The sequence below is a fragment of the Blennius ocellaris genome (genome assembly GCF_963422515.1).
Source record: "Blennius ocellaris genome assembly, chromosome: 16".
In the NCBI taxonomy this organism is placed as follows: Eukaryota; Metazoa; Chordata; class Actinopteri; order Blenniiformes; family Blenniidae; genus Blennius; species Blennius ocellaris.
The window spans coordinates 5,432,643-5,459,854 of record NC_137665.1 but is presented as its reverse complement, the minus strand read 5'-3'; the positions used below and the strand labels follow the sequence as shown (position 1 = coordinate 5,459,854).

Here is a 27,212-nt window from a genome sequence, read left to right as displayed (position 1 = left end):
GGGAATAAATCCCCGTATGCTCATGAATTCAAGCGATACCTTCCAACATGTTGTCAAACAGCCTTCCTCCTCAGTTAATCCGTCCATGAAAACTATAGCTTATCCCAGCTGCTTTTGGCCAAATAGCACGTCGCTCATCCATCACAGGGCCAACAGAGATAAACAATCGCAAACACACACACACTGACACACACAAACAAACATGTTCGCAGTTTACTGTGACCTGCAGAGTGTAGAATTAAAGTGGCTGATTTACAGCAGCTGAATGTAGAAGTAAAATGCTGGGGGACACCTCAGTCAAACAGAATGATCAGTTTGGGGGGGGGGGGGGGGCGGCAAAATGGTATTTTAGTTCTTGCTTGGGGGGAGGTTTTGTGTGTGTGTGTGGGGGGGGGGGGGGCAGGATGGTGGTCTTGTAAAACCAGCAACCGAAAGAGAAAGACAATCTTTGTGTGGCCTAAACGAGTTATAAAGAGCAGCGCTTCGCCATTGGCTGCCATCCCAAGTGTGTGCACCGAAGCAGCGGATAACCCGCACACATGCGGCCAGCCCGTCACACACGAAAACAAAGAGTTATGTAATGCCGAGAGGCCCACACTGAGGGGAGAGGGCAAGATGGTGTCATGGACTATGCAGCCTTACAGTCTTGTAAATACCAACAGGCATGTTGGCTCACCGATCACAACATAGTACTTCCTTTGCTGGTTTCACTGTGTTTGTTTGTGTCTGTCGGGACTGCCTGTGTAAGAGTACATGGGGGTGTGCGTGATGCAATTTTTGGTCACAGTACCATCGCTAATCCATGGGTGACAACCACTGCTTTCCTGGTGTGATCCAGTTTCACTCAGATTTGCCCCCCGTGTCTCCCTCTCCCTGCAGCTCAGCAACTAGGGAGGGAGGGGGGGGCTCTAGTGCAGGAGTTGCCTCTCATCAGATTTCTCTACATCTGCTCTATTTCCTCTCTGGTCTTGTGCTTCATTCCTCCCTACTTTCCTGCGCCCCCCCCCCCCCCCCCCCCTCCCTCTCTCCTTCCAGTGATCTACTATTATCCTCTTGTCATCATTACTGTATTGAGGGCGGCAGATGGACACAATAAATCTCGGCCAATTCTCCCTGCTGATTTTAAGTGGTAATTTCCTCTTTAAAAAAAGAAAAAAAAGCGAAGATTTTGCTGTCGCGCCACAATGTATAATCATAGTTACGGAGACGAGCGTTACACAGTTGGGACTGACGTGTGACGTCGATTTTTCTGGAAGCTGGGGGAAGGGGGAAGATAGCAAGCTGCTCTGTCAGCCAATAAGAGGAAAGAAACGAGGAGACGGGGAGGGAGAGGGAGCCGGAGTGAGCCGACGAACGAGAGGAAGGGAACGAGGCAAAGCACGCAGGGTAGGTGATGAAGAGAATAGAGTGTGCATGCAAAGAAAGTCTCCACCCCCTTGTGCGCCCCAGTCTCACTGTCTGAAACCCGCTCGAGTCCAAATCCTCTTACAATTAGAAGAGCATTTTGCTCATAGTACGTCAGGCTGCTCTGGGTGAAAAAAAAAAAAAAAAAAAAACGACACGAGTCCGGCATGTTTGACCAACACTATTAATACCCGACTTATCATTGTTGTGCTTCTGGGTGGATCATGAAACTCTAAACGTGTGCGTGGCTCAGGAAAGCCATCAGGAGCAAATGGAGAAAAGAAAAAAAAAAAAAAAAAAAAAAAGCTTCTGGCAGGTGTGGCTTATTGAGCATGTGTCTCACAAGGCTGTGCTTCATAGAAAAAAGAAAAAGAAAAAAAAAAGTGAAGCAGAGTAAAACCAGATCAGAGTCATTCTCCCTGGCAGCCTATTTGCAAAAACACAGTCCTCAGCTGGGCTGTTGCACAGGAGAATTCCCAGTTCATCAAAGATGCACATCAAACCTTGGCCTTGGGGCTGTGTGTGCTCCGTGCAGAGGTAGGCAAGCCATTTTCCACCTTAAAAGGGCTTTTAATTTTCCGAGAGAAAAGATGATAGCATGCTTGCCTGACTGTTTGGGTCCTAGATTTTGTGGTTTGGGGGGGTGTGGGGCGATATCAAAGAGATGGGTGAAAGGAAAGGAGAGGATGGAGGAATGCAGACAGTCAGTCCTTTCTCATGGGTGAAAGCTAAAAATGGGCCACATGAGCGTGAAAATAAAATATACTTCATATATAAGCAGTGATGACAGCGTACAAAATGACACCAAGTCATTTTCTTCATGTAGATCGAGTAGCTATTGATTTTGTATATATATATATATATACATACACAATATTCAATATTTTTATTGTGTCCAACATTGGCAATGTGTTTCAACGCAACTTTTTGGGATATAATAATTTCTACAAGTAGGTATACCTTGTTTTGTTTTCTTGGCTAAAAACATGTTGATGAAACATGTTTAGCTATGTGAGACTTCAATCACACGAGTTAAGGCAAAAGACATACTGAAAGCTTTCACAAACACTAAACCATAATAATTAGATGCATTGACCATGCCTATTCCTTTTTCAGAAATTCTCTCGCACGCCTGCCATCTCATTGCATTTTAAGTGCACGGTTTTGCTGCATGTCCTGTTAAACTATCACAGCCGAACCACTTTAACTGAGGCAAAAAGAAAGGAATGAGAACATCACTAAATCCTTATCAGATGTTCAATAAAATGTAGCCAAAATAGTCTACGCACATCCCGAGCAGAGAAAGAGAGGCATGTCTTAGGGGTCTCCCTCTCATTCCTCCTGTGGGCTTTAAAATGCGAGCAGTGAGCCTCACAAGAGAGAAGATTAAAGGGTTTAATTAGTAGTGAATAAATACGACACGGTAGTTAAGAGGGAAACCCCTCCCCGCACCACATTCTACATAGAGAGAAAATGCTATTTAAAAGCAGTTAATGTCTGAAGGCACAGTGCAGAGAAGTGAAAGCTATATAGGTCACAGAATTAATCAAATGATAACTAGATATCTGAATGGTGCAACACAATCACACACCTGAGTGATTTAATACACTGTAAGGCAACAGTGGTGACTCTCGCCCTCGACAGTCACTCCGGATTTTTAATAAGTGCTTCCGTCTATGCCGATTCTCAATCTGGAGGAGCTTCACGGGTTGAGGAAGGTTGGCCTTGTATTGGGAAGACAGGTGAAGGAAGGAGCCAAGCAGTTTCCGCGGACTCGTCACTTCTCCGTCCTTGGCGTTTTGTGCTACTGGCAGACCAGATTCCACTGTCTGTTATGATTTAGAGCAAGTGGAGTGTGAAAGGGAAGAACGTCCTGTCCTCTTGACCCGTGCATCGCCTGCTCAGCTGACACAATCCACTGCAAATAACCATTCAGAATGCAATATTCACTACACACTGAAACTAAGAAGCTGAGAAGTTAGTTTGAAGGGGAAATGCCACTTTCGCATTCATTACAGAGAGATGGATGTTCAGCGTGTCCAGAACGGTCACCCAAAAACAAAAGACTTGCTCTTTGCAACACATCGCAGCTCACTTAACAGTCAGCTCCTGAATTTACTGAAAGAGACAGAAGAACATGATTCCCTATTGCAAACCTGAAAATCCACTTGGTATTTTTTGGGGGGAAAAACTAGACACCACGTGAATTTATTTTGTATTTATTGGTTTAGTGTTAATTTATCTCTTGTTTGTAACCAACGTATGTCTCACAAAATGTATCAATAATTGACCAAACTAAATTTGCTCCTTTGTTCTTACTGTACAACAGTGTCAAATGTCTGATGACTCATCCTGCAGACATTTTCCAACCGTGCATTCAACAGAAATGTTTTGCTGAAGATCATCATGGTACATATTTCAACCTTACAGAGTCTTATAAAAGACAATATTTGTCAATCCTAAATACTCAGGTGTTTCATGATAAATACCTTTCACATATGAACAAAAAGCTGACTTGTGGTTTATACTGCTCCTCCTGTAGACCTTAGATATGCGAGAACCAGGTGCACCTGTCAGTTGGCGTAACCATAACGCTAACGACGAAAGTGACAATATGCATTGTGACGGTAACCCCACATGCACTTTTTAGGGTGCAACAGCAGATTAATCCAGCTGCTGCTTCTTGTAAACGTAGTTCACCATCATGGCCCCTGCAACCACTTAAACTGTGCCTCGTGGGAAAAAAAAAAAAGGCGTGCAGAAGAGGCGGCGACAACGATGACAACCAGCACACGAGTGGAAATTTCCCCCAATGATTAGACAGCAATGTATTGCTCTTCATCACAAAGCACTGGGGATAATCAAGCCGATATGCAATGGCAAATTAATCAGTTGTGAAATTACTGTCACGACACTACTTTTATAATAATGTTATCTTTTATTGCTCAGTGTAAATGGCCACCTTGATGTGCAGGTATGTTGTCATTCGATAGGGATAAAGGCTGTCCATCATGAATAGAAACACAATAGCTCATTAACCCCTCGAAATGAAGTCTGGTGCAGCGTGTTGACAGCAGAAGGCCTCTGCTGTTTCGTAGCTATGATGCAGGCAACGCTTATTCCTCTTACGCTCATCTATCTGGTATTTTTGACTGAACGGGAAGCAGGTGTTCAAAGCTGTCATGACAGGCTGAATGTTATCTTATGAATTAACTATGACAATGATAAATAAAATAGTGGGGTAAAACAATATATTTTAGGACAGTAATGGGAGGGAAGCTTAGTTAGTGGCGGAAACTCCAATTATCCTCCAGAACGAAGGAAGGACACTCATTACTGTTCTTCATTTTTGTGACAAAGTCTTACTTTTCTTCAAATGATATAAATAATAATGTGCACCATGGAACGCCGTCGTAGGTTTGTTTTGCTTTGCACCCGAAAAAAGAATCAAGCTAACAGACAAACTTTGCTTTCCAGGCAGACCGGCTGTTTAGTCTGCAACAGAAGCCATCAGCCAATTTTCCCACCACGCCGAGATACCAAGCAAACATATCAGTGACTGTTTTTATTCAACCTGAAATATGCCATTCTGTGATCGAAACCTGCATTAGTGCACGTTCGGCGTTCTAAAATGTAAATATGGTGCTAGTGTTTGCCTGTCACAGCGAGTGTGTGTGTGTGTGTGTGTGTGTGTGTCTGCGTCAAAGAAATGGGCCAGTAGAAATATCCTACAAAGGGCCCCCTCAGCTGTGCCTGCAAACAGGAAACCGGAGTGCATTCTCACAGTTTCACATGACTCCGTCTGTTGCTTTTGCTCTCGCACGTTACTTTCCAGGTTCTTTGCATCGACCCGAGGCGCCAAGTTTCATCAGTCACCTCCCTGCTCTTCACATCTAGAACTATAACCGCAGCATATCATTCCATCTCATTCCTGGCTGCCCACCTTCTTCCTCTGCTCCTTCCTCCAACTTCACTGGTCCCAGGGTGGGCCTCTCTGCGAGACCAGACAGGAGGTGGTGTAGTGTTACTATGGTGCTGGGGGTCTTCCTGAAAATCTCTTGTGTACGGATGTCTATTTATTCATCCTCCGGACTGGCCCTGTTCTCCTAATTAGCTCCCAATACACCTTGCATTAGGATCATAGGCAATCTGCTACTCCTGGAGGATTAGTCAAATAATCACATATGTCAAAAATGGGACGTTTCAGTCAGTTTGTTATTTGCTGTTTCTTTCACTCATTTCACAAAGGTATTAAAAAAAAAACTTATTTTCAGGCAGGCTTCAGATTGTCATTATTTAATCAAGCGCTCAAAATGAATAGAAGTTTACTGGGGCTTGCAAATAAATTCAATGTGTTAAAAAGTTGTATAATGTGACATTAAAGGCAGATGACAAATTACAGAGGCCACGCTAAGTTGCTGCAACAAAAAGTGTGCATTTATAGGTCAACTCAAAGAAAGTAAAGGACAAAGTAAACATTAACACAGCGATCGCAGATCACGCTGGTGCTGCGGGGGTTGAGGGCGGCTCGGGCGAGAAGAGGAAGAGGTGAACGGGTACACGCCTGTGATGTTACAGCCTCATTAACTCATTCTGCAGGGAGAGGGGTGGAGGTCAAGAAGCTGACCCCTGACAACAGTTCACAGTTGTATGCGCCCCCGAAAAAGAAAAAAAAAAAAAAATGAGAGCCCAAGTTAGCTTCCTGTGTTTACTAATCTAAACCAAACTCGCAAATGGAAACACACTCATTATTGGGCATTCGTTCTCCGGCAACCATTTAGGCCATATGCGGCCTATGTCCACCAGAAGTTCTAATCAGATTCTGCCCCGCCTATCTCACGAGACATTAAGTCCTTCTCCCATCTGCTTGCTCCCTCCAACAAAGAGACCTGCTCCTGTGCTAACCGACTGTCCATCACTGCCTTCCCACAGTCTTTTCTCTGGACGTCAGGGTCACTGACTTCAGACAGAGTAAACAGTGATCTGCAGCTGCCGGGCTACGGATCAGGAGATCAACACCTGCAAGCAATGGCCCGCGTTTCACTACAGAAGGCACCTTTTCGCCTGCTTTTAGTGCAGATGACTTGCCCAGGTTTGTTTGTTTGTTAGCCATTTTGCACAGTTTTTGTGCTCCTCTGTGATTCCTCCTCACCTCTACACTCCCAGGTATGCCCGAGGAGACCGTGGGGAGGTCCTTGGAGATGCTGCATCATCCCCCACGCTCCCTATTAATTCTGTACCGGCACCTGACTTCCTTGTCGGCGCAGGTAGCATGGACCACCTGGCTACTGCGAATGTTTTCAGCGAAAAATCTTTTTGCCTTAATAAAAGCTAATGTTTCACATCCATACTACACTCAAGTTGCTAAAAAAGCAATCCTGTTATTAATCTATCCAATTCAGACAATGCACAGTTTAACAACACCACAGAATACTGTAAAGATCACAGCAAGCTATCTTTCAGCCTGCACAGAGGATCTTTGTGGGGTTTGGTTTTTTTTGTAATGCACAGCAGATGTACACTTTTAGACAAATGTATTTCACATTAGTGGGGGAAACTACGAGAACTCAATAAGCTAAACACAAGCAGTCACAACTCACCTTTGGTTATCTGTTCTGTGGCCTAAAGAGAAAAAGAAATATGGACATGAACAATAGAAGTACTGTAAATGTCACAATAAACATGCATTTAACAAAAGTGATGTTAAAGCTGCCAAGCTTTGAATTAACTTGAACGTTGCACAACAGCACTGGAGCCACCAGCCAGGGGGACTGGAACAAAATGTTCAGGGGGCTGGTTTTGTTAATGTATTGAAATGCTAAAAGCTTTATGTTCATTCGTACTGCTCGACAGGGGTGAAAGGGTTTACTGGACTTGAAGCTGGAGAGAGAGACAGAGAGAGAGAGAGAGAGAGAGAGAGAGAAAGACTAAAACAGGCAGTGCAATGCTCCTCCCGCACAGCAACACACACACAAACACACACATCGGCACAGACAGAAAGGGTCAAGGGTACCACCAAGGATGGCGAGCGACTATGTTAAGCTAACACTTAAAGCTGATGACCCAGTGAAGCAAAAAGCAAGGGGGCTGCATGTTGGAGGCAGTGGAAGACGACAACATAAAGCTGCTTCCTGATAAACGCCGGACCGAACCCCTGTGCTCAATGTGCGGTCTGATGTAACTGCAGCAAAAGCACCTGTGCATACGGTGGAGCTGTGCCTGGTGCGACACTGCATAACATTGAAAAACAGAACCCACCCCCCCAAAAAAAAAAAAAATTGTATTTTATTCAAGCAAATACTGCTTAATTACTTTGCTTGTTTTTAAACATGAACCATTTGAACAAGAGAATGCCAGAAATGAGTGAGTAAAATGACAAAACTTCAAGATCCTGATTACTTTCAGCATGTCTGGATTTATTTTGATGATTTTATATTTTCAGAATTGTTAAACATTGTGCAATCGGTGAGTGCTTCGGCTCATTTTTCGGTGAATCTCGTCGGTCAGTGGCCACTGTGCTTATTCCTAAGCTTTCTGGTACGTTCCGAATTTTCAATATAAACTAATATGGTTGTGAAAAGTAAATATGCCAAATCCCTCCAGTGGTGAGATGATAACTGTTAAAATACATAATAGTAGATAATAGTTGAAATGCCATGTTTTTCTGGATCATACAACTGGAAGGATTAGGGAGAGCTGCATCATGGGATATCTCAGAGCAACAACGTACTACACTGGGAGTTTAAATATTGTATTATGTTGGATTTAAAGAGGCAGATCTATTTACAACTAAGAGATGATCCAATGTGAAGAAAGCATCCACTCAGGCTTACCTTTTTCTGAGTAGCTTCTTTCTTTTTCTTCTCTTCCTGTTTTTTCTTTTTCTTATCTTCCATCAAATGGTTCTCTTCTTGTGTTTTTTGCTTCTTTTCACAGCTTTGACATGAAAAGAGAGAGAGATGGAGAGAAAAAAGTGGGTTTTTTTTTTAATCACAAGTGCAAACTGAAGAGAGGAGTACTTTGGTTCTGTAGGTGAACACTCGCAAGAATAATTTGTCATTCATTTAGCCACTCTGTTCAATTTCTGTTCTCCTGGGAAAATCAGTGTTTAAGTGACTGCAGTTGTGACACATAAGTGTAACACTAACACATCCAGCAGACAGGAAAATGTAGGTGTGTTTGTCAGTTCACTTCTCAGCAGCTTATTTCTTGACAAACTGATCTTTTTAAGTGGGCAAACTGTGTTAGAGTGCATGTTTTATTATTGTGGGGTTTTTTGGCTGGGGGGGGGGGGGGGTCGCTTCTGGAAGCTATTAGAGAGGCCTTGTAGGTCCAGGGGCTCCTGGAGATATGACACCCAAGCTTTAGTCTGCACAACACAACTTATGTGTGGGCAGATTATAAAAACACGGTTTCATGACTGTATCCGGGATCACAGTTGACTTTTCGCGCTGTTGACAAAGTGGCTAAACGTTACCGGTGGCGTCGGTCACCTTTAGCGTCCAGTCCTGTTGACAGCAGCCACACACTCGGGCTGAAAAGCAGCTGACAATGCCCCATTGTTTCAAGATACAAATTCATCCAGCAGGGAGCTACTTTATAGCCAACCTACACAGAAAAAATGAATAGATAAATGAAAGCCGGCAGCCAAGTTCTTGAGGACAGGGGAACTAGCCTGGAAAAATACATACATTTGAACCCAGTTCCTTGAACCTTAAATGTGGAATAGTACATAAAGCATCATCTTTTTCTCCTGCCAAGCGTATGCTGCTGCAGGCGACAGCGATGTGTGCCATTGCCTGGCAACAAGCGCTCCCCGAGGCCCTGGTGAGCAGTCAGGTGAAGACAGACAGCGCCCTTAAGCACAGCACTGAAATCCGTTTGGTTGTGGTGGCTCAATAAAAGAAAATGGGAAAAACCTGAAGACAGATTGGGTGAGTAATACATTAAAAAAGTGCAAATCTCAGGTTCCAATTAGGAAACCGAGTGTGGACTATGAAGAACATGATGAGACTATGGGTTGGAGAGAAGTTGGACGTTTATTCATTTAAAAAAAACCCTCCTTATGCCATTTCCTGATTGTTAAAATAAAAAGTAAAAAAAAAAAAATAAGTAGGAAAACAATAAACCACTAGAAGTAATTAACTCAGTTCTTTTCGAAAACAAGGACATTACCGCACTTCCTCCCCTTTTATAAAAATAAAAACAAAACAAGAAAAATACTATGTCCCTTTAATCAGATAGTCTTAACATCAAAATATCACAAATCAAAAGAACATGGAAATTATGGTTTTTAGAAGCAACATATGAAGCACAAACAACAGTTTGTGCTTCATATGGGCGTTATTAGGGACAAAACATGTTTCATAGGTGATTCCAACGAAATGCCAATGGACATGATCGTCATGATCAACATGAATGTAAAATAATTAACTTCCGGACTCTTTCCATCATATCAATTCCTCCAAAATATGTTGCAATTAGAGCTTGAGAGAAGTAATCTACAAGGACTCTAAATGTTGCTATTGTGAGTCGTTTTGTGCAGTGAAGCTACCAGGTTTAATGTTTCACAAATGTATGATGTGAAAACCAGATTCCAGCTTTGCATCTCCACCGAATGAGCAATGTTTAGGATAGTTGTGCTGCAGGTGTGTTGTACATCCAACGAAAACAACTAAACTTTCAAAAAGGCTTTCAAAAGTGATTTGAAGAGAGAGCGAGTCTGAGAAGTCAGGATTTAATAGGAAAGTCGTCGTAACACCATTTCAAAATGCAGACAGATCATTGATGCGCTCCCCACGCAGCTAAGCAAATAAACCGCTCGATAAACAAACACTCCTGAAATCAGGTTGAGAACATGACCAGTGATTCTAAAAATGTGAATTTTGGAAACATTTGATTTGCTTTTTCTTTTGGACAGAAAAATATTTTGATGTAATTTGGTGTCAAACTGGCAACAATCATGACTCTTCAAAAAAAAGATGTGTTCTACGCTTGCAGCAAAAGATTGAAAGCTGTTTAAAAGAGCTTGAAGATTTGCATCAGACTGTTCACTTCGTGCATGAGTAGGTGGTTGTATTCCAAGAAAAATAACCAATGAGTAGGCTAGCAAGGAAACGACTTGTGCTTTCAGCATTCCTGGCATTTCCAATTAGGTGATCATTTCCAAAAAGTCCAGTCGGTCTTCATCATGTAAACATGAACAGACCGTCTCTTCAGGCTCCTCTATAACTGACTGATTTGGTGTGGCCCAGAGTTTTCTTTTACTTTCAAACTGGCACTCTGACCAGAAACTCAACTACGTCAACCTAAATACAGCCCGTGTGGAAGCGTCCCAAGTCACATTAATGACTAATTATTAGTCCTTTCAAAAGAGAATATGATCAGCAAATACTGAAAAGGACAACTTCAACAATATCCCTCTGCAGCACAATGGATCTTTCAGCAAGCTCAGCACCTGCCATCAGCTGACACCGCCACGCTCGGTAGTTCAAAGGATCAGCAACGGAAAAGGAGCGACAATACAAATGAAGTGATTTGCCCTCCCAGCTACCGATTTAAACTGTAAACTTCCCCCCCCCCCCTGCAATAAGAATAATATACACTCTGCTGGTGCAGCTGCCATGCTAAATATAGCTGGTGCTGCTCCTTTCAAAGGCATCAGTGGAGCTTGTGTCATGTAGCATCAGAGGATAAGAGAGATGCTCCAGTTAATGTGAGCTGCTATCGACCTCCGACCCGGATGAGGAGAGCGAGTGAGTGCCAGGCAAAACGTCAAAATGATTTCATTTTAAGAAACAGTCGGGCTCTGAGCAGGACACGGGAAGTCTCCCTGAATGAGAGCTGCTGTTTCATATGCAAACATCTGCATGGCCTGGACAGATGTGCATCCCTTGGATTGAAAGGGGAGGGACCGACTATGGCAGGATGAAAAGCATACTTCCTGCCCACTGGGATGTTGAAGCTCCTCTGGTGATAAAACAAGACAAGAGGAAAAATATAATAAGCCGAGTATTGAGGGGTTCAAAAATGGGCGATTTTTACCATTTCATCAAATGGCAATCAGAACATTAATGGCGATAAAGTCAATTCCATAAATGAGTAAAATCACAAAGGGGATACAGAATAGAACACCTTCGATTTGACATTTACTCGCAGATGCACGCTACCAGAGCGACATCACTAGTGCAGTACGTGTTTGTAGTGGGGAAGCACGGCTTGTGTGGGTATGAAGGACACAGGTCAATGAGCTCAGCTCTGTTGTGGAATTACACCCTCCTGTCAGAACAACAGGATTAGAGCTCAGTGTCCCTCTTAAAACCAGACGCTCACTCAGCTGACAAAAGAACGGCAAAAAAAAGCAAACCCAGGCTGGTGCGAGACCAAGGACGGTGTAATAAAAGCAAGTGTAAAATTGGTTCAAAATCGAGTGGAGGTGGAGAGGAAGAGGAGAGTCAACATGTGCAGCATGAACAATCAAAGCCACTCATGGTGCTGTTGGACATGCAAATGCCTCGCTGCCCCACATTGGAGAAATGAAGATGAGGGGGCTGCAAATGATGGGGCCGGTTTTTGTGTATGTGTGAGAGATGGGGGGAAGGGGTGCTAGACGGCAGTCGCTGGGCACAGAGCCAGGAATGCCATCGCTGCAAGCCAAACAAGAGGACGGCGAGCACTCGGGAGAAGGCTCGCCGCCACACAGCAGCCGCAGTAATGGCGAAACGTGCAGTGCCCTCCGCTCAATCGGCACCGTAGGGCATCACAGCTCCTAAAACCTGCTCATTTGGCACAGTGCTTGGCAGGTTTTCAAATGCAAAACCTCCAAGACATCATAAAAGAAACAGAAATGCAACAAACAAAAGGGGAAAATCAGTCATGGCCAACTTCAGATTGTGAGAAGGTTTTGCAAAAAAAAAAAAAAAAAAAAAAAAAAAACTGCTTGGTAAGCACTGCCAAAGTCCTTGTGCTCTGCAAAGAGGATTGCATTCAGTAAACTACTTGAAGCTATTCTCAGTGTGTACATGTTAATGCTTTCTGACCCAGACTAATGACAAGGAAAAGAGAAACTTATGCTACACTGCTGGCACTGCGAACAGGTCCCAAAATAACTCGTGTGGACACACTCCAAAAACTCCTCCTCCAGTCCCAATGTCAGCTGTGGAGCTCCATGAGCAGGTTTACAATACATTGGTCCAGCAAATCAAGAGAACATCAGTCACAAAAGTCTTATGAAGATCTAATCAGGCAATTGTGCAAATGTTTTCTGAAAGGTGGCCACACAACTCTCAAGAATTGGTGCTTTAGTTAGTACCTGAGTAGCTATTGACAAAATGTCAGAAAGTGAGATTTTCCCCAAAATCTGAACTTCATGCAAGTACATGTATCAAATTGATAAAACAGGAGGAATCTATAAATAGGTTTTCAACTGATTTTCAGTGGATGTGGTCTCATTATTTCCACTTAAGGTGTCAACGAAATATCTGATCAATGATGCAAATCAATCCACAATACGAAAAGACAAAATCTGGGGGGGGGGGGGGGAGAAGGTCCTTCAGTCCTCCAGCAAGAAGTTTAGAACCGAAAGTTAGGCTCTGACCTAAGCTGTATAGTAATTGCAGCATTTAGTGGCCTGTTTTGTTATCAAGCCCCCTTTGGCGCCTCTCTGTGAATACACACCAGAGGCTTTGAGAGGCTTGGGTGCTGACCGGGGCCCCTAACCCGGCAATGGACAGAAAAGACCCCTCCTCAAACCTCCCCCTTTTCTCCATACAACCACAGTCCCTTCATCATTTGCCAAGTCCAGGCCCAAATTAGGGACTCCCAGCCCATTAGTAAAACCAGCAGGACCTCAAAGCTTACGTCAGCCTGTCCTCTACATGCATCAGGGTGCAGGCATTCCCAGTCTGCACACACACACACACACACACATGCCTCTCATGAGTGTGTGTTGTCACTGCAGGATGTCAAAGCTGCAAAAGCCACCCGGCAGGATCTGTGCTGAGGGGGGTTGATGCATCAAGAGCTACACTGCTCTCTGATACTCTCACTGTGCAAACAGAAGTTTGACATCAAGCGGATGCAATTTATGAAGCATGAAAGTCTAATTTCAAACACTATGCAAGGGTTTATTTCAAGAGAGAGGAAGAGACGTGCATTGCGAAGTGAGTTGAATGCAAACAAAACTTAGGGATTAGCAAGTCTAAACAAGGATGTCTAGGCGAAGAAGTAGTGGCATGTATCCAAGAGTACAGTTGGTAAACTGGGCTTGCTAATGCATTCAAAGCCAGGTCAGGTGATGAACGTTAGATCTGAAGTGGCTCTCTGTGCAAAAACAAATCTTTTTTCCATTTCATTTCTTTTCCCGGAGAGCAGCAGCAGCAGCAGTGTCCGTATCAACTCTGCTGCACGGCAGCGCAGCGGCACGCTGGCGTCCCACCAATGTCTGCCTCAGAAACGACAACTCGACCAGCAACAAGACGGGGCGCCCTGGGTTCGTCCAAGCCGTGCAGCCCCGGGGCTCGGTCAGGCCGGCCGATCCCAGGACACCCGCTTGTGAGGAAAAATAACCCCCGTGCTAACCACAGCAGTAGCTGGGCATTCACCAAAAATAAAAAATAAAAAATAAAAATAATGCCCGCGCTGCCATAACCAGCGCTCTCGACGAAGACAACACTGATGTCAAAGTAGGCTGTGCTGAAAATATTTCCATTCCCACTCCGCAGCTGCCATGTTTAACTTCGAGACGCCGTATATTTCCGAATTTGGAAAGCGAGAAGGTGCAAATGTGACGCGCTCAAAGGGTCAGAGTGATAAATAGATCCTACCATGAAGCGTTCAGTAGGTTCTCATCGGCGACGGAGCCTCTGCAGCCATTTTGTAGTAACTGACCGGAGCAGGAGCTCGAGACGGTTGAATCGGTGGTAACGGGGGAAGGGGGGCGGAGCGTGGCGCCGCCACGTGACCTTCAATAACAAAACAAACTAGGCCCACTTCACAGCGCCCCGCCCCCTACGGTCTCCATGACAACTGCAGCCCCTCCATCACTGCCGCCCTCCCTCCGCGCTGCTGATGCGCTACGGCTTTTACAGCAGCTGCGTATGCGGGCTCACCTCCCCCCCCCGTCCGTCCTCAGCAGAGTGGAGCCGGAGAGGAGAGCGAGCGAGTAAAAAAGTGAACAAACTTCCTGTGAAAAGTGATGCGTCCTGTGGGGGGGAAACCGAGGCGCTTTCAGCTGCGCTTGCAAGTTAAACCAGGAACCTGTATTCTCTCTGTACACCGACAGAGGGCACAATATCTATTACAAATCAGTGTAACGCAATCACATTTATATTAATCTACCACGTTACCTCTATTTATTTATGTATTTATTCATTATGACACTGTATCCATGCCAGAATTGCAAAAGGTGGAAGCTTGAACTCAAGTGAAAGTAGTGTCTTGTGATTTTCACAACAGTTAGGGTCCATAGTGTGAACTGATTACGTATCAGTATGGTCACATATATTAAAAATATGCTCACAAAACAACTAATTCACACACATATTGCAGAATTACAATTACATATTTGTTATGTGTTTACTTCACCTCTGAGCTATGTCAATACAATGGCTCATTGGATGGGTGGACTTCACTCGCTCTTTGAGCAAGCACATGGTTTGGTCTTTGAGTATTCAGGATGCACATGCTTTTAAAGGATCACGATACAAGGTAACCATTTGCTAAACCATTTGAATAAGTCACCTAACCGTGGTCTACTTGGTCTCCAGCTGGTGCATTAGTGGGTCTGGAGATGAGCACAAACCCAAGTGCACTGCTATACATGCAACCTTTGTGTTTCCTTCTTCTGAAATGTGGGATATTGATGTGAACTCAGTGATGGGAGGCCCATTTGGTAAAGTACTGTGGAGTCTACACCCACTGCTCTTAGTGACTGTTTGCTGAACTATATTGATCATTTACAATTTTGCATTTCAGCACCAGCATTTCCAAAACTGACATGTGAGTAACCCTCGGGGTAAATTGGAATACCTTAATCATTACAATGCAAAACAATTTATAAAATCAATGAAAATGTAAATGTCTATTAGATAAACCACTTTTTCTATGCAACACGCCTATTTTTAATCCTCTCCGAAATGCTTAAAATGAAACAGCTCAATCAATGAATTTTGTCCACAAAGGTATATTGGATTTTACCCCCGCAAAAAAACTGTTTGTTTTGTTGGTGTGAAAGGTGTAATGATGAACATGCTATTTTCCTTATTATGCATAGATTCTGTTGGCATTTATAAGCTTGAGGTGTATTATTTAAGTTTTGTATTTAAAGCCTTGTAGAACATATTTTATTTCCATTATATGTTTCAAAAGTCACTCATGTATTTTAATACATACTTGCAATCGTTCCAGAGTTCTTGTGCAGCTGTTTGAAAGCAAGGTTCATTACACCCACTGTGTTTGAGGTGAATGACACTGATGGGGACATGTGTCTGCTGACAAATCTAGATGTGCTTTCACTTCACTGATGGTGAAACCAGTCAATATTTTGGCCATCCCACACTGAGAAATCCCTCCAGTGCATGATTCAGTGGAAATTTCATCTCCGCCATCACAACAAGGAGAGACAAATATGACTGGAGAACTGACTAAGCCAATTTGTCACAACTCAGTGAACCAGATCTGAAGCTGAATACATTCGCTTGTCTGTTTCTCAAAAGCAGCCGCTGAGGTTCACTTCAAATATGACTCCGGTGGCGCTTCAGAGGAATCTGAAAGATATAGTTCGGTGAACGACCACAAGAACCAACCATGAATGTGATTATGACGCAGGATGATCACCACCGTGTGCTCGCAATTACAGAACCATCTGTACTTGCTGTCTGGAGCATATAGATGATGGTGTCTCCCACATCTGGATAATGGGGGAAATATGCATCACGGTGACAGTGGCAATACACAATTAGTCAGTTCACAAGATGATGGAGTGTAAGAGAAGAAGTGTGTGTAGAGGAGAGGAGGGGAGGAACTAATGACACAGCATGGTGATGAATCTTCACTGTCGTAGCAATAGATCTCCCTTTAAAAACTTCATGTATCGCCTATATGTGTCGATACACACAATCATACAATTTCTAGTTTATTTTAAACAGTATTCCACAGATGACGTCATTCAACTGATATATTTGCAACTGGTTCTTCACAATAATGATGAAAGAAATTTCTCCAACAATGTTGTAGGAGTCTGGTCGAATGCAACTTTGTGTATCCACTGCTAATGCTGTGCACTCACCAAAGAACATAGCTATTGGAGTTCAATGTTAGAAAGGAATCTCCAGTGACTCGACTATTTAACAGACAGTCACAAGTAAAAAGGTTTTTGTACTTTATTACTGTACTTGAGTCGATGTTTCAAGTTACTTAAGGCACACAACCTAAAGAATTTAAAAGTGATCAAATTACATCAATAATGGATTTTCTCCCAAATCCAAAGTATTATTAACATGACATGTTATAATTATAATTGTTCTTTTTTTATTATTATCATTTAGAATGCAAATTAGTTTCTGACTAAAATCTAGTCAGAATCTAGATTTAATATAAAGCATAAATAAGATAAAGGAAAACAGCTCATTACTTGTATTTCACCAGCTGATCAGGTGAGACAGTGAAGTTGACCTCATCCGGTGAGACTGTATAGCAGAAGAAGATTTGTTTGGTGATACTCTTTGTCAGTGCAGATTAGTCGTACACAGAGCTATTTGTTGCCTTTCATGCTTAAAAGAGACAAACGCTTCAATAAGAAGGGAAAAAATAGTCCATTACAGTACAGTGGCAGGGGATGGTATACATGGTTATAACTAATGATGTGTTGCTGCACAGTCTGTTGGTACAGTTTACGGATTTGACAAAAAGCCTGTTAGAATATTTGTTGCTTTTGCTTTCATCCCTCGATCTTATTATAGCAACGCGAATGCTCGTATGGCCTAATGGTCCACCGCCCACCTTCATTTACACGTAATTGATGTCATGTTAGCAAAGTATATAACTCATGCCTGCATTCAAAACTGTATGAAACCCTTCAGCCTTCAGTCGTATACATTGAAGCTGTCTGTACATTCAGTTTAATAAGCAGAATTATAAATGTCAAGAAGCATGCCGGTGCAGACGAGAGAACCTGACCTTGCTACCACCAGATTGGATGCTGGATTCATTGATCATTACACACGGCCAGTCGATGCATGTGTGTGAGAAATTCAATTATGACCCTGTCCTGCTGACCTGTCTGGCTGAGGGTAAAGTTCAGTGGTCAGATTGTTACCAGCTTGCTCCTGTGGGAAATGAAGCGAGGGTCAATCAAAGTGTCATTTCCAACTGAAGAGGAAGCAGAACTCTGAGACCTCCTGGGAATAGGGAGAGAGAGTTGTATTGATTCAGTTAAAGCTATAAATCTCCACTCATTATGTACTCATATACAGCTAGTGGTGTTTGCCAGCTCTCTATGATTGAGATATACTGTATATATATATTCAGAAACGCCTGGCCCTAATTCAGGCATTCTCACTATAAGGCAAGAGTGGAAACCACTACACCACCATGTGGTCCATTTTATTCTCATGTTCTACATAACAGTTAAGAAAATTCACCTTTGTTATTGGCATTCTCTATTACTTTTTCCTGCACTTTGGATTTTAAGAACTACTTCCACAAAACCACATTAAGATAAGCATGAATTTGTGAGAATTGTGCAAGTAACACACTCAAATGCTGTCTGTCATCTTGATGCTTCTATCAGTGATGTCAGTGGCATAAAAAAGAGAAAGCTGTGCAATTAATATGGGGGATTTTTATACTTAAGTTCATCGACTGTAATTGAAAAGGGAGATAAGTGATTTTGCTTTGAGGGTAATCAGACATGAGACATGTGGAAGGGCAGCAACCCCCTCAGCGCAGACTGCGTTGCATTTGCAAAGTGCCACTATGCACTAATCAGATTTATGGAATGCATAAACATAATTGTGTGTCTTTATAGTTTCAAATAATTCACTTAAATAAGTTGAGTGTTGAAAATGTATTTTAATGCTTTCTTTCTTTTGGGTGATTTTCTCTCTGCAAAGTAACTCAGATCTTTTTTTTTCTTTTTCTTTCCTTCCTATTTCATCTTAGTAGTTTCATATGAAGCAGTCTTTCTGCTACAGGCAGAAGAAAGAGCAAAAAAAAAGTGCCGTAGAGATATACTGTGAACGCTTGCCTGCTCATCATCCTTTAAAGTTATTACATCCCATTGCTGACTATACCTCCCAAGGTCACTCTGCCGCTGTTTGACACCGCGAGTGGAGTGAGGGATGGCGTGCTTTAATAGTAACACACCACCAACAACTCTGATTGTTTCTGTTTTCATTTGGAATTGGATTAAAGTCCTTGGAGGCAAAGATATCTATCTGTTGTAAAATAATGAGCCTTTTCTAGTGAGTAAACAGACACGTGGGCCAAAAGCGACCGTGGTCGATATTTGTCTACCACTCGTGATTATATGCAGACAAAGCAGGAGAAAAATAGTTTCACAAAATGATTGCTAGTAATGGCAAAGGGGAAGCGGTGTTTCAACTAGGTGTTAGTGAATAATCATATTTTGACCATTTTTTAAAGTAATTACCATAAGTTATAACACAAACATTTTAAAAATGTTTCATGGGAGCATGGAAATGTCAAGTGGATTCCCAATTATATATTGTCCAGGGACACGTTCATGAATTTACTGCAGACTCATTATAAACTCAAACTATAACTACTACTTGCCTGAGCTTAATGAATATTAACCAGTGTCGAACTTTAAAATATATGTTCCTAAACGTTATTAATTCTTTTTTTTAAGTGTACTTCAATCTTTGTCCACATGGTTATATAAGTCCCCATGGGGGGGGGGGGGGGGGGGTGCTCATTTCAGTTTATGTCCCAACACACACACACACACACACACACACACACACACACACACACACACACACACACACACACACACACACACACACACACACACACACACACACACACACACACACACACACACAGAACTCCTCTTCCCTCCACGCGTGAGGAATAATGAATGCCTCCTTCCTGTGAGCGACCTCCAAGGTCAGCAGAGGAGGGGAAAATGCAGCCGAGCTGCTTCATTTCCCCGGCAGCAACAGCCAGGTAACGGCTTGGGCATAATTCAACCGTCCCAGCTTTGCTTGGCCACAGATTTAATCACAAATGTAATCAAACTGGCTGGGATTCTGCAGCCTTTGCTGCACTAGACTACAGCGAGGAGGAGTGGGCTGAAAAGATGAAGAGGGATTCTATGTTTTTCAGGCGAGACTGACATCTGTAAACAAATGTGCTTGATAAAGCATATGCATATTAATAAAATTTGCACGTAGAGAACTAACACACATTCCTTTGCAACCTTTCATACTCTGCATCATGATACTGGCCGCGACAATGACGTTACTGTCAAGTCCACCATCTGCCTGTATGACAGATGGCAGTTCAGGAGACTGCACGCATAAATGTATTTATGAAACCATATTAGACTCTCTCTATACCTGAATATAAACAGTTAGAGAGACACACAGGGGGCTACAACATGAAAATATAGTGGGAAGTGAAAAGAGATGATCAGTCACAACCAGTAGGAACTGGTAGTATCTCCATAAAACAAAACTCCATACGCCTCCTGCCTCATGTATGCCACCTATGTCTTAGGATGTGCATGTAAATTATACATAAGTATGTCATTACGCGCAGAAGCCAATGACAGTGGCCTAATGAATATGGGCACCGTTGCAGTCAGCAGCATCCTCTCACTGGAGAGATCCTATCTCGGCCACAGCATCAATCTTCCTGTCAGCATCACGGCAGCCACTGTCTACGCCTCGCCATCATAAACAGATATATTATTCATGAATTAGCATTATTGTCCACTTAATTATTCATCAGGTCTTAATTATCCAGCAGATAATCTATTCCAGGTCTTGGAAAATTAGATAAGGAAAGATAACATTGTTTCAAGGGTCTCACCTACTTCAGGCAAGTGTGCAGCATTTTCTGCTCGAGCAGTTATGGATTTATGAGACTTTGTTGATGCAGAGGCATTTTGGGAGCATTATTGGTAAAATGGAAAGAGAGTAGGGATTATTTAGTAAACGAGAGAAAGAACCTAAGAGCAGAGATGCATTCAGATTAATGGCACAATAAGAAGCAGTTTGAAAAGGATGATGAATTCCAATTAGTACTCCAGGGACTGTGAACTCTTAAGCTGTAATGAGAACATTAATTTCAGATATCTTCTGTCACAGAAAGTTAAAACTGGCCTCTGAGTGCACAGAGATAGATTATTCCAGCTTAAAAGAACAACAACAAATCTTTACAGCCATCCTCTGGCTGCACGCTCTATCTTTCTTGTTCTGGTGTCACCTCATCTCCCCTTCCTGCTGCACCTGACCCTCTCTTTCCCTCCTCGTTTTCTAGTCCGGGCACATACACCACACAGAGCGATGAATCATTCATAGCAGCACATAATGCCCTCAGCTCTCCAAGAGCAGAGAGAGGCAGACAGAAAGACAGCGGGACAAGAAGAGACAGAGGCAGACCGATAAAGAAGAAGCTACAAATGAAACGATTTGAGACAATAAGAGTGCAAAATAGATTAAACAGATGTGTGAGATTAGAAGCATGCAGCGAAGAGGCTGGTTTAGATATTTGACAATTTAACGACGTCTGGCTCGCAGATACAGATCATTTTTATGTCACGCGTAAAGCTGATTTTTTTTTTCTTTCTTTTACATGTTTTTAATAATGACTCAAGGCAGGCACTTTCCTTTTGCTGAAGTGATGTCTGCTGTATTGTTCAAGAACGGATTAAGTTTAAAGCTGTTGGAATTTCCTGAGATGATTATAAATAGGTTCAGCTAAATAAAGCCATTTTAAAAATATGTGAGGAGGTATAGTGGAGTCGTGCTCATTGCTATGGCCTCATGGGAAGTTTTATGGGGCCCTTGTATGAGGAGTTTGCATGTTCTCCCCACGTGTGCAAGAGTTTCTGTGTTTTCACAAAAGATGGTTGAACCAAGATACATACACAAATTGAGGTTTTTCCAAATAAAGTATTCATGAAGTTGTGCTGTGCTGACAACCTTGTAAGAGAACTAGACACAACAGAAAATATAAAGATATGAAGTTAGAAACTGTGGACGTGCACTTCAAAATGGGTTTTTAGGTTGTTGTTTTTTTACTTTATGATGTAATTGGTGACCAATTAAAGTCCACAGGACATACGAATTATTAAAAACGGAACATAAACTGAGCAGTATTTTTCATACATTTCAATAATCATTATCATAACATTTTCTTGTCCAGCGCATTGTAAATCTTTATTTCACTCAAAAAAGTAATGACATTTAATAATTAATTTACCTTAAATTGTGAAACATACTAAAGCAGCTGCAAATATACTATATGTGCAAATCATGACAGAGCAAAACTGTTCCAACTGCCTTGTCAAATTTTATATAGAAATTTCTACACACACAAATGAACCCACAAATTCAATATTTTGCAATGTTTGGATCCTCAGTAAATCTTCGGTTAACAAATCTCAATGTATGCCAACAGGCTTCACTTGCTATGGTTAAAATCTACAATGTAGAATAGATTTCCATCCATCCATCTAATAAACTTTCTTCATGGAAGTTAAGCTTGCTGGTCGAGTTCTGATTAAAGCCGAGAGACCGTAAACTCTCTGGACAGATTGCAGGTAAATTCCAGGGCTAACACAGTGAGACAGACAAAAACACAGACACAGTAATAGTAATGTGCTGTAGGTTGAATAAAACTACTAGTGTAGAGAATGTTTTGCAGATTTTGTCGATGCAATGTATTCCCTTAACTTTGGTATCACTGGGACCCATCAATATACTGTATAGTCCATAAAAACAGATGGTTTTGGGAGAATAAAAAAACAAAACAACAACAAAATTGGAGTGGAATGAGCTGTGTTATAGGGTGGATTCAAACATATTGAATATATTATGTCAATTTCTTTTCTTTTTTTTTTAAAATCAGTGTAAAATGATATCCTAGTAAACAAAGTAATGCCGTGCAGTGAGTGTAAACATAGCAGTATGGATGGTGCACAGGAAGCACATCAGTCCACAGCAGGATCTGCTGGGTGCAGCCTGGTGATATCTGTTTCTCTAACTGTGGTCAACAAGCCTCTAAATCATACGGCTCGTAATACACTTTGCTGTGTCCTGAGACCGCCCCGTGTGGGGCAACAGGAGGGAGTAAGATGTTGCACAAATGTTCACTGACAGAGCGAATGCAGCCTCACATCCTCACAGGAAGGTCCTGATGTTTCTTGAAAGCAAATCTATCACCGTTATAGGTGATATTATCAGCAGCAGGAGTGTCGAGTTTAGAAGCTGGAGGCAGACGGGGGAGGAGAGGATAAAGCATGTTAAAGCCTCTGTATGGATTTTCCATTTCCCCAGTGTAGCAACCCTCCTGCTCTTCAGCCCCGCCTCATTTACTACCCACCGTTCCTCTCCTACCCTTATTTACCACTCAAAAATAAAACAGTTTTTTCTATTTGGCTCACTGTAAAACATTACAGATACAGAAGCTAATTCCCCTCAGGTCAGGTTAATCACTTGCTGCAGTGTTTTGTTGGAATAAAACATTCTGAAAAGAAGAAATTGAAACAACCCTAGGTCTGGCATCAGCCCAACAGGTCATCCATCTCTTTATGGTCTCTTATCATATGCTGAGATATGGTCACTCCACAGGGGGGGGGAAACCAACACAACGATCACACAAGTGTATACTGCATTTACTGGCACATGCATTCGCCGAAAGACAATGAGCTGTAAATCTGTATGAGCTGTCATATTCAAGCACTGCATTCGTTTATCTGTACACAGCACATAATCGGCGATTTAATCCTGAGGGAAATCCAGCAGCTTGTAAGACAGGCAGGACCTGATTCATGTCGGAAAGTACCAGAGAATTACAAAGGGAAATTCAAACACATGCACCTTCCGTGTTTGTGGAACACACAAACAAGAGGAAATCTAACCGAGGATGATGATGAGCACCATGCAGCCACTTCTGTCATAAACTAATATCACAATCTAAAAAATTGAGTTGAAAGAGAGCGATATCTTGTTATGCTGTATCCTGCTGTGAGAATGACCAAAAACAAAACAAGTGATATCCACAGACAATTTAATTCATCACACCACAAAAGGCCACAACGTGGCAATCCTCATTATACATCACAAGTTCCACTAATAATAGTGAGTCTATTCAGCTATCCCTTATTTTACGCACCCTACAAAAGCTTTTATTTCCAATCTCAAGATGCCTCCGTCTTCACTGCTAATGCATCCACTCACCAGGAGTTCAACCCTCCTTCTCCACCGGTTCTCACATACAGTCTCTTTGATGTCTTCATTGGGCATCGACTGGGCACAGAGTGTGGATGCCTGTGTGTATCAACCCCACTGTTATCCCGGTAGTGCCTCTTCAGCTCCTAATTGCTGCACTACAGGGGAAGCTGTGAAGGAAGACCCTCTACACACACCCTGTTTTCACCCCCTTTTTCAATGAAGGTGGGAAAGAGGGAGATGGCAGTGAGGCAGATACGTGACAGTGAGATGAAAGAAGGGGAAAGAAGGAGGATTGGAGAAAAAAAATACTACTCTCGAGGCAATGAAGAGAGTGTTGAAAATCTCAGAACAAAAAAGGAGAACTCAATACAGAAAGATTTTGGAAAATAAATGTGTAATTATGTCTTTAAATTAATTGAAGTGAGACAATTGCCTGTGTGTGTTAAGGTAGAAAGACTACTGACAAGTTGTATTTAAATACTGCTACTGTTGCATTGTATTCATTACCTTTGTATCTCAAAGTTGTTAAAATTACAAGGCACTCATTCCAAAAGCTATTTTAGGTATTAGTTACTTTTGAACCACATTTGTTAATTGCAGTCATTTGATTAAACTTTTACGTGTGAAGTTTTGGTGTAAAAAGGGTATTCTATATTAAAAACCTAACTTTACTTGACATGTTTATCACTTTGAATCCAATTCTAGTAGCTCTCTAAATCCTCCCACTTCCCAAGTGGGAAACTCCCAGTTTGCCAGCATTCAGATGCAATTTTTGGGACCATTCCCATTTACCAGTTACACATAAATGCCCCAATAATTATAGTTATGTGAGTATTTTTAATGAATTAGTTTAATTTCTGTATGAATACTTGGGGAATTAGTGCTCCTCCTCCTTCCAGTGTGTAAATTTGTATTTCCTATATTTAGTTTTTATTCAAGTATTTGGGTATTTACTTTATTAAATGGACAGTAAACTAATCCCATGTGCATTCTTTTAGAAACAGGCAGCCGGCAAGACACCTTGGCCCAATGGGAGCCAGTTTACTCCGTGTACTAAGGCCTCCACCACTGGTTGCCATAGAAATAACAGGAAGGAGATACAGAACCTGCCAAATGGAAAATGTCAATTACTGTAGATATGTAGATATTATTAGGTAGTGTAGGGCGTCCGGGTGGGGTGGGGTGGCTGTGAGGGGAGGCTGATTCAATGTCTTCTGGCCACACTGCACATTCATATCTATTTCCATCCTCTGTCTCACACTCACACACAGATGTACACAGCCAGGGGAGTAATGTGTGTGTATTTCTGTCCTTCATGCCCTGCACAGTTGTGAATAGGTGCTGAGCGGGAATGTGAGAGACATGGGAGAAACAAGGGGGGTGTTTCTGGGACATCACCAAGGAGTTAACTCCTCTCTATAATCCACATATTGATCCCTTCACTAGGCCCGAGCCACGATCAATACAGGCAATAAAACCCAACCCGGCAGCCTCTCTGGGGGACTGTGACACACCCTCGGGCGAGGCAGTGCGCACGTGTACACATGCACTTGTGTGTGAGGTGTAGGTGTGTGTGTGTGTGTGTGGGGAGGGGGGGGGGGGGTATTGTGAGTGTCTCCCAGCACAGATCAGTCAACTGGACAGCCCCCGGTGGCTGTCATGAGAGCTTTCCTCTGGAGACACTTTGGACGTTTTAATGTGTCAAAACCGTCAGTGTGGCTGCACCAGTGTTCAAACAGACGCCGGGAGAAGTTGTAGTTGTGGCATATGCTGTCATCACTCATGTACACACACACACAGACAGACAGACACACGCACACACAAACACACACGCACACACACGAAGATGCATTCACACCTTGTCACTTTTATACTCACATACTGTACATACACGTTACACAATGAGATACACTGCCATCTGCAGGTGAGCTTTCACATGTTCGCGAGTTTAGATGTAGAGATTACCCCAAATCCTGACAATTCACAAAACACTCACTGGTTACTCTTATTCAGAAGGCATACATAAACACAAACGCACAGATATTCCACCCCTTCAGACACAATGTATAAGATTAAGCCATGCATGGAAAATTAGAAACTGTATACTTCATACATTGAGCCTATTTGCAGTCACACACATGCATACGCACACGCACGCACACACACACACACACACACACACACACACACACACACACACACACACACACACACACACACACACACACACACACACACCCATTTTCCCAACACAGAGTGAAGATATGAATTAGGTATGAAATTACAACAAGGAGGCTGTTTATAATTTACTATACATCACAGGGTTTGTTATTGTTACTACCCACATCTCCTCGGTAATCATCATTATTTTTATTGTGGCTGTTAGCGTGGCCTCATTAGCATACTGTATTGCAGTGGGTGAGGGGAGACCTGAGGAGGATTGCACCAGTGGTAATATTGTCATTCTGGGCCAAAACTATTGTCACACAGGCAATGCAATTACACAATTTAGCATCTTTTAATATCTTCTGGAAATTACACTGTTACAGCTTCTATCAAATTCATGAGGTGTGTGAGGTGCAAAGGCAGAGTAGATTATATTTATGGAAATAAGCTCATGAAAACCACATTTCTGTGATTAGACATCATCACACAGTATAGTTAATACTATTTGCAAATACAAATCAGATTTCTGTGGAATCCCGTACAGTGAGTTCTTCTTGGGACAGAAATAAAAAACAAAAGATGCTCAAGACTTTAATTTGTGTTTGTGTACAGAGAATAAAATTGGCCCTGATAATAGGATCCAGGGAATCCCATCTGAGCTTCAGCAGTAGCAACTGCAGCAGAGACAGGGAGAGAAAGGAGGTCAAAATAGAAGAGAAAGAGGATGAGTAGAGCTGAGGAAAAGAAAACTGTGTTCTGAAGGAGAGAAAAATAGCCAAAATAAATTACAGTAAAAAAAATAAATAAATAAAAATAACCTTACAATTCGAACAGATGGAGAGCCAGCCTGAGACATAGAAGCAGTATTATAAAAGAGTAGTAGAGTAGAGCTGAGTAGTCGAACCAAGCCTGTGATAACTTGACAAATCCCTGCGCTGCTGCTCTTGAGAGGATTGTGCTTCATTAACAGATAAAAAGTGGGGGAGACATAGGAACAGCAGAGCGAGCGGAGACGGGTCTGCTCTTTGTTCCAGTCTTTACTCATTTCACTGTTATCTGCTTCGGGGAGCTTTATTTGATGACATGACCTTTAAGTCGCGGGACCATAAATTGACAATGAGCACAAGTTTCCAGCAGTACACCGATTTGTGCTTCGTCTTCTGCAAGGATGCTCCCTTATCACAGTTTCCCCATGTAGCAGCAGGGATAAACACAGGT

At 42.4% G+C, this 27,212-nt stretch overlaps 1 protein-coding gene across 1 annotated transcript in view; it reads right to left on the bottom strand.

The window, feature by feature from the left end:
* The window catches only part of LOC308141401 (trinucleotide repeat-containing gene 6C protein-like), a 38,882-nt gene extending 24,584 nt beyond the window's left edge, over window positions 1–14,298 (bottom strand). Inside the window, 3 exon segments of the mRNA XM_080511555.1 lie at window positions 7,005–7,026; window positions 8,238–8,340; window positions 14,229–14,298. Coding sequence (XP_080367681.1) covers window positions 7,005–7,026; window positions 8,238–8,300 — 85 coding nt within the window. The 5' untranslated portion in view covers window positions 8,301–8,340; window positions 14,229–14,298.
* Window positions 14,299–27,212: the final 12,914 nt, after the last annotated feature.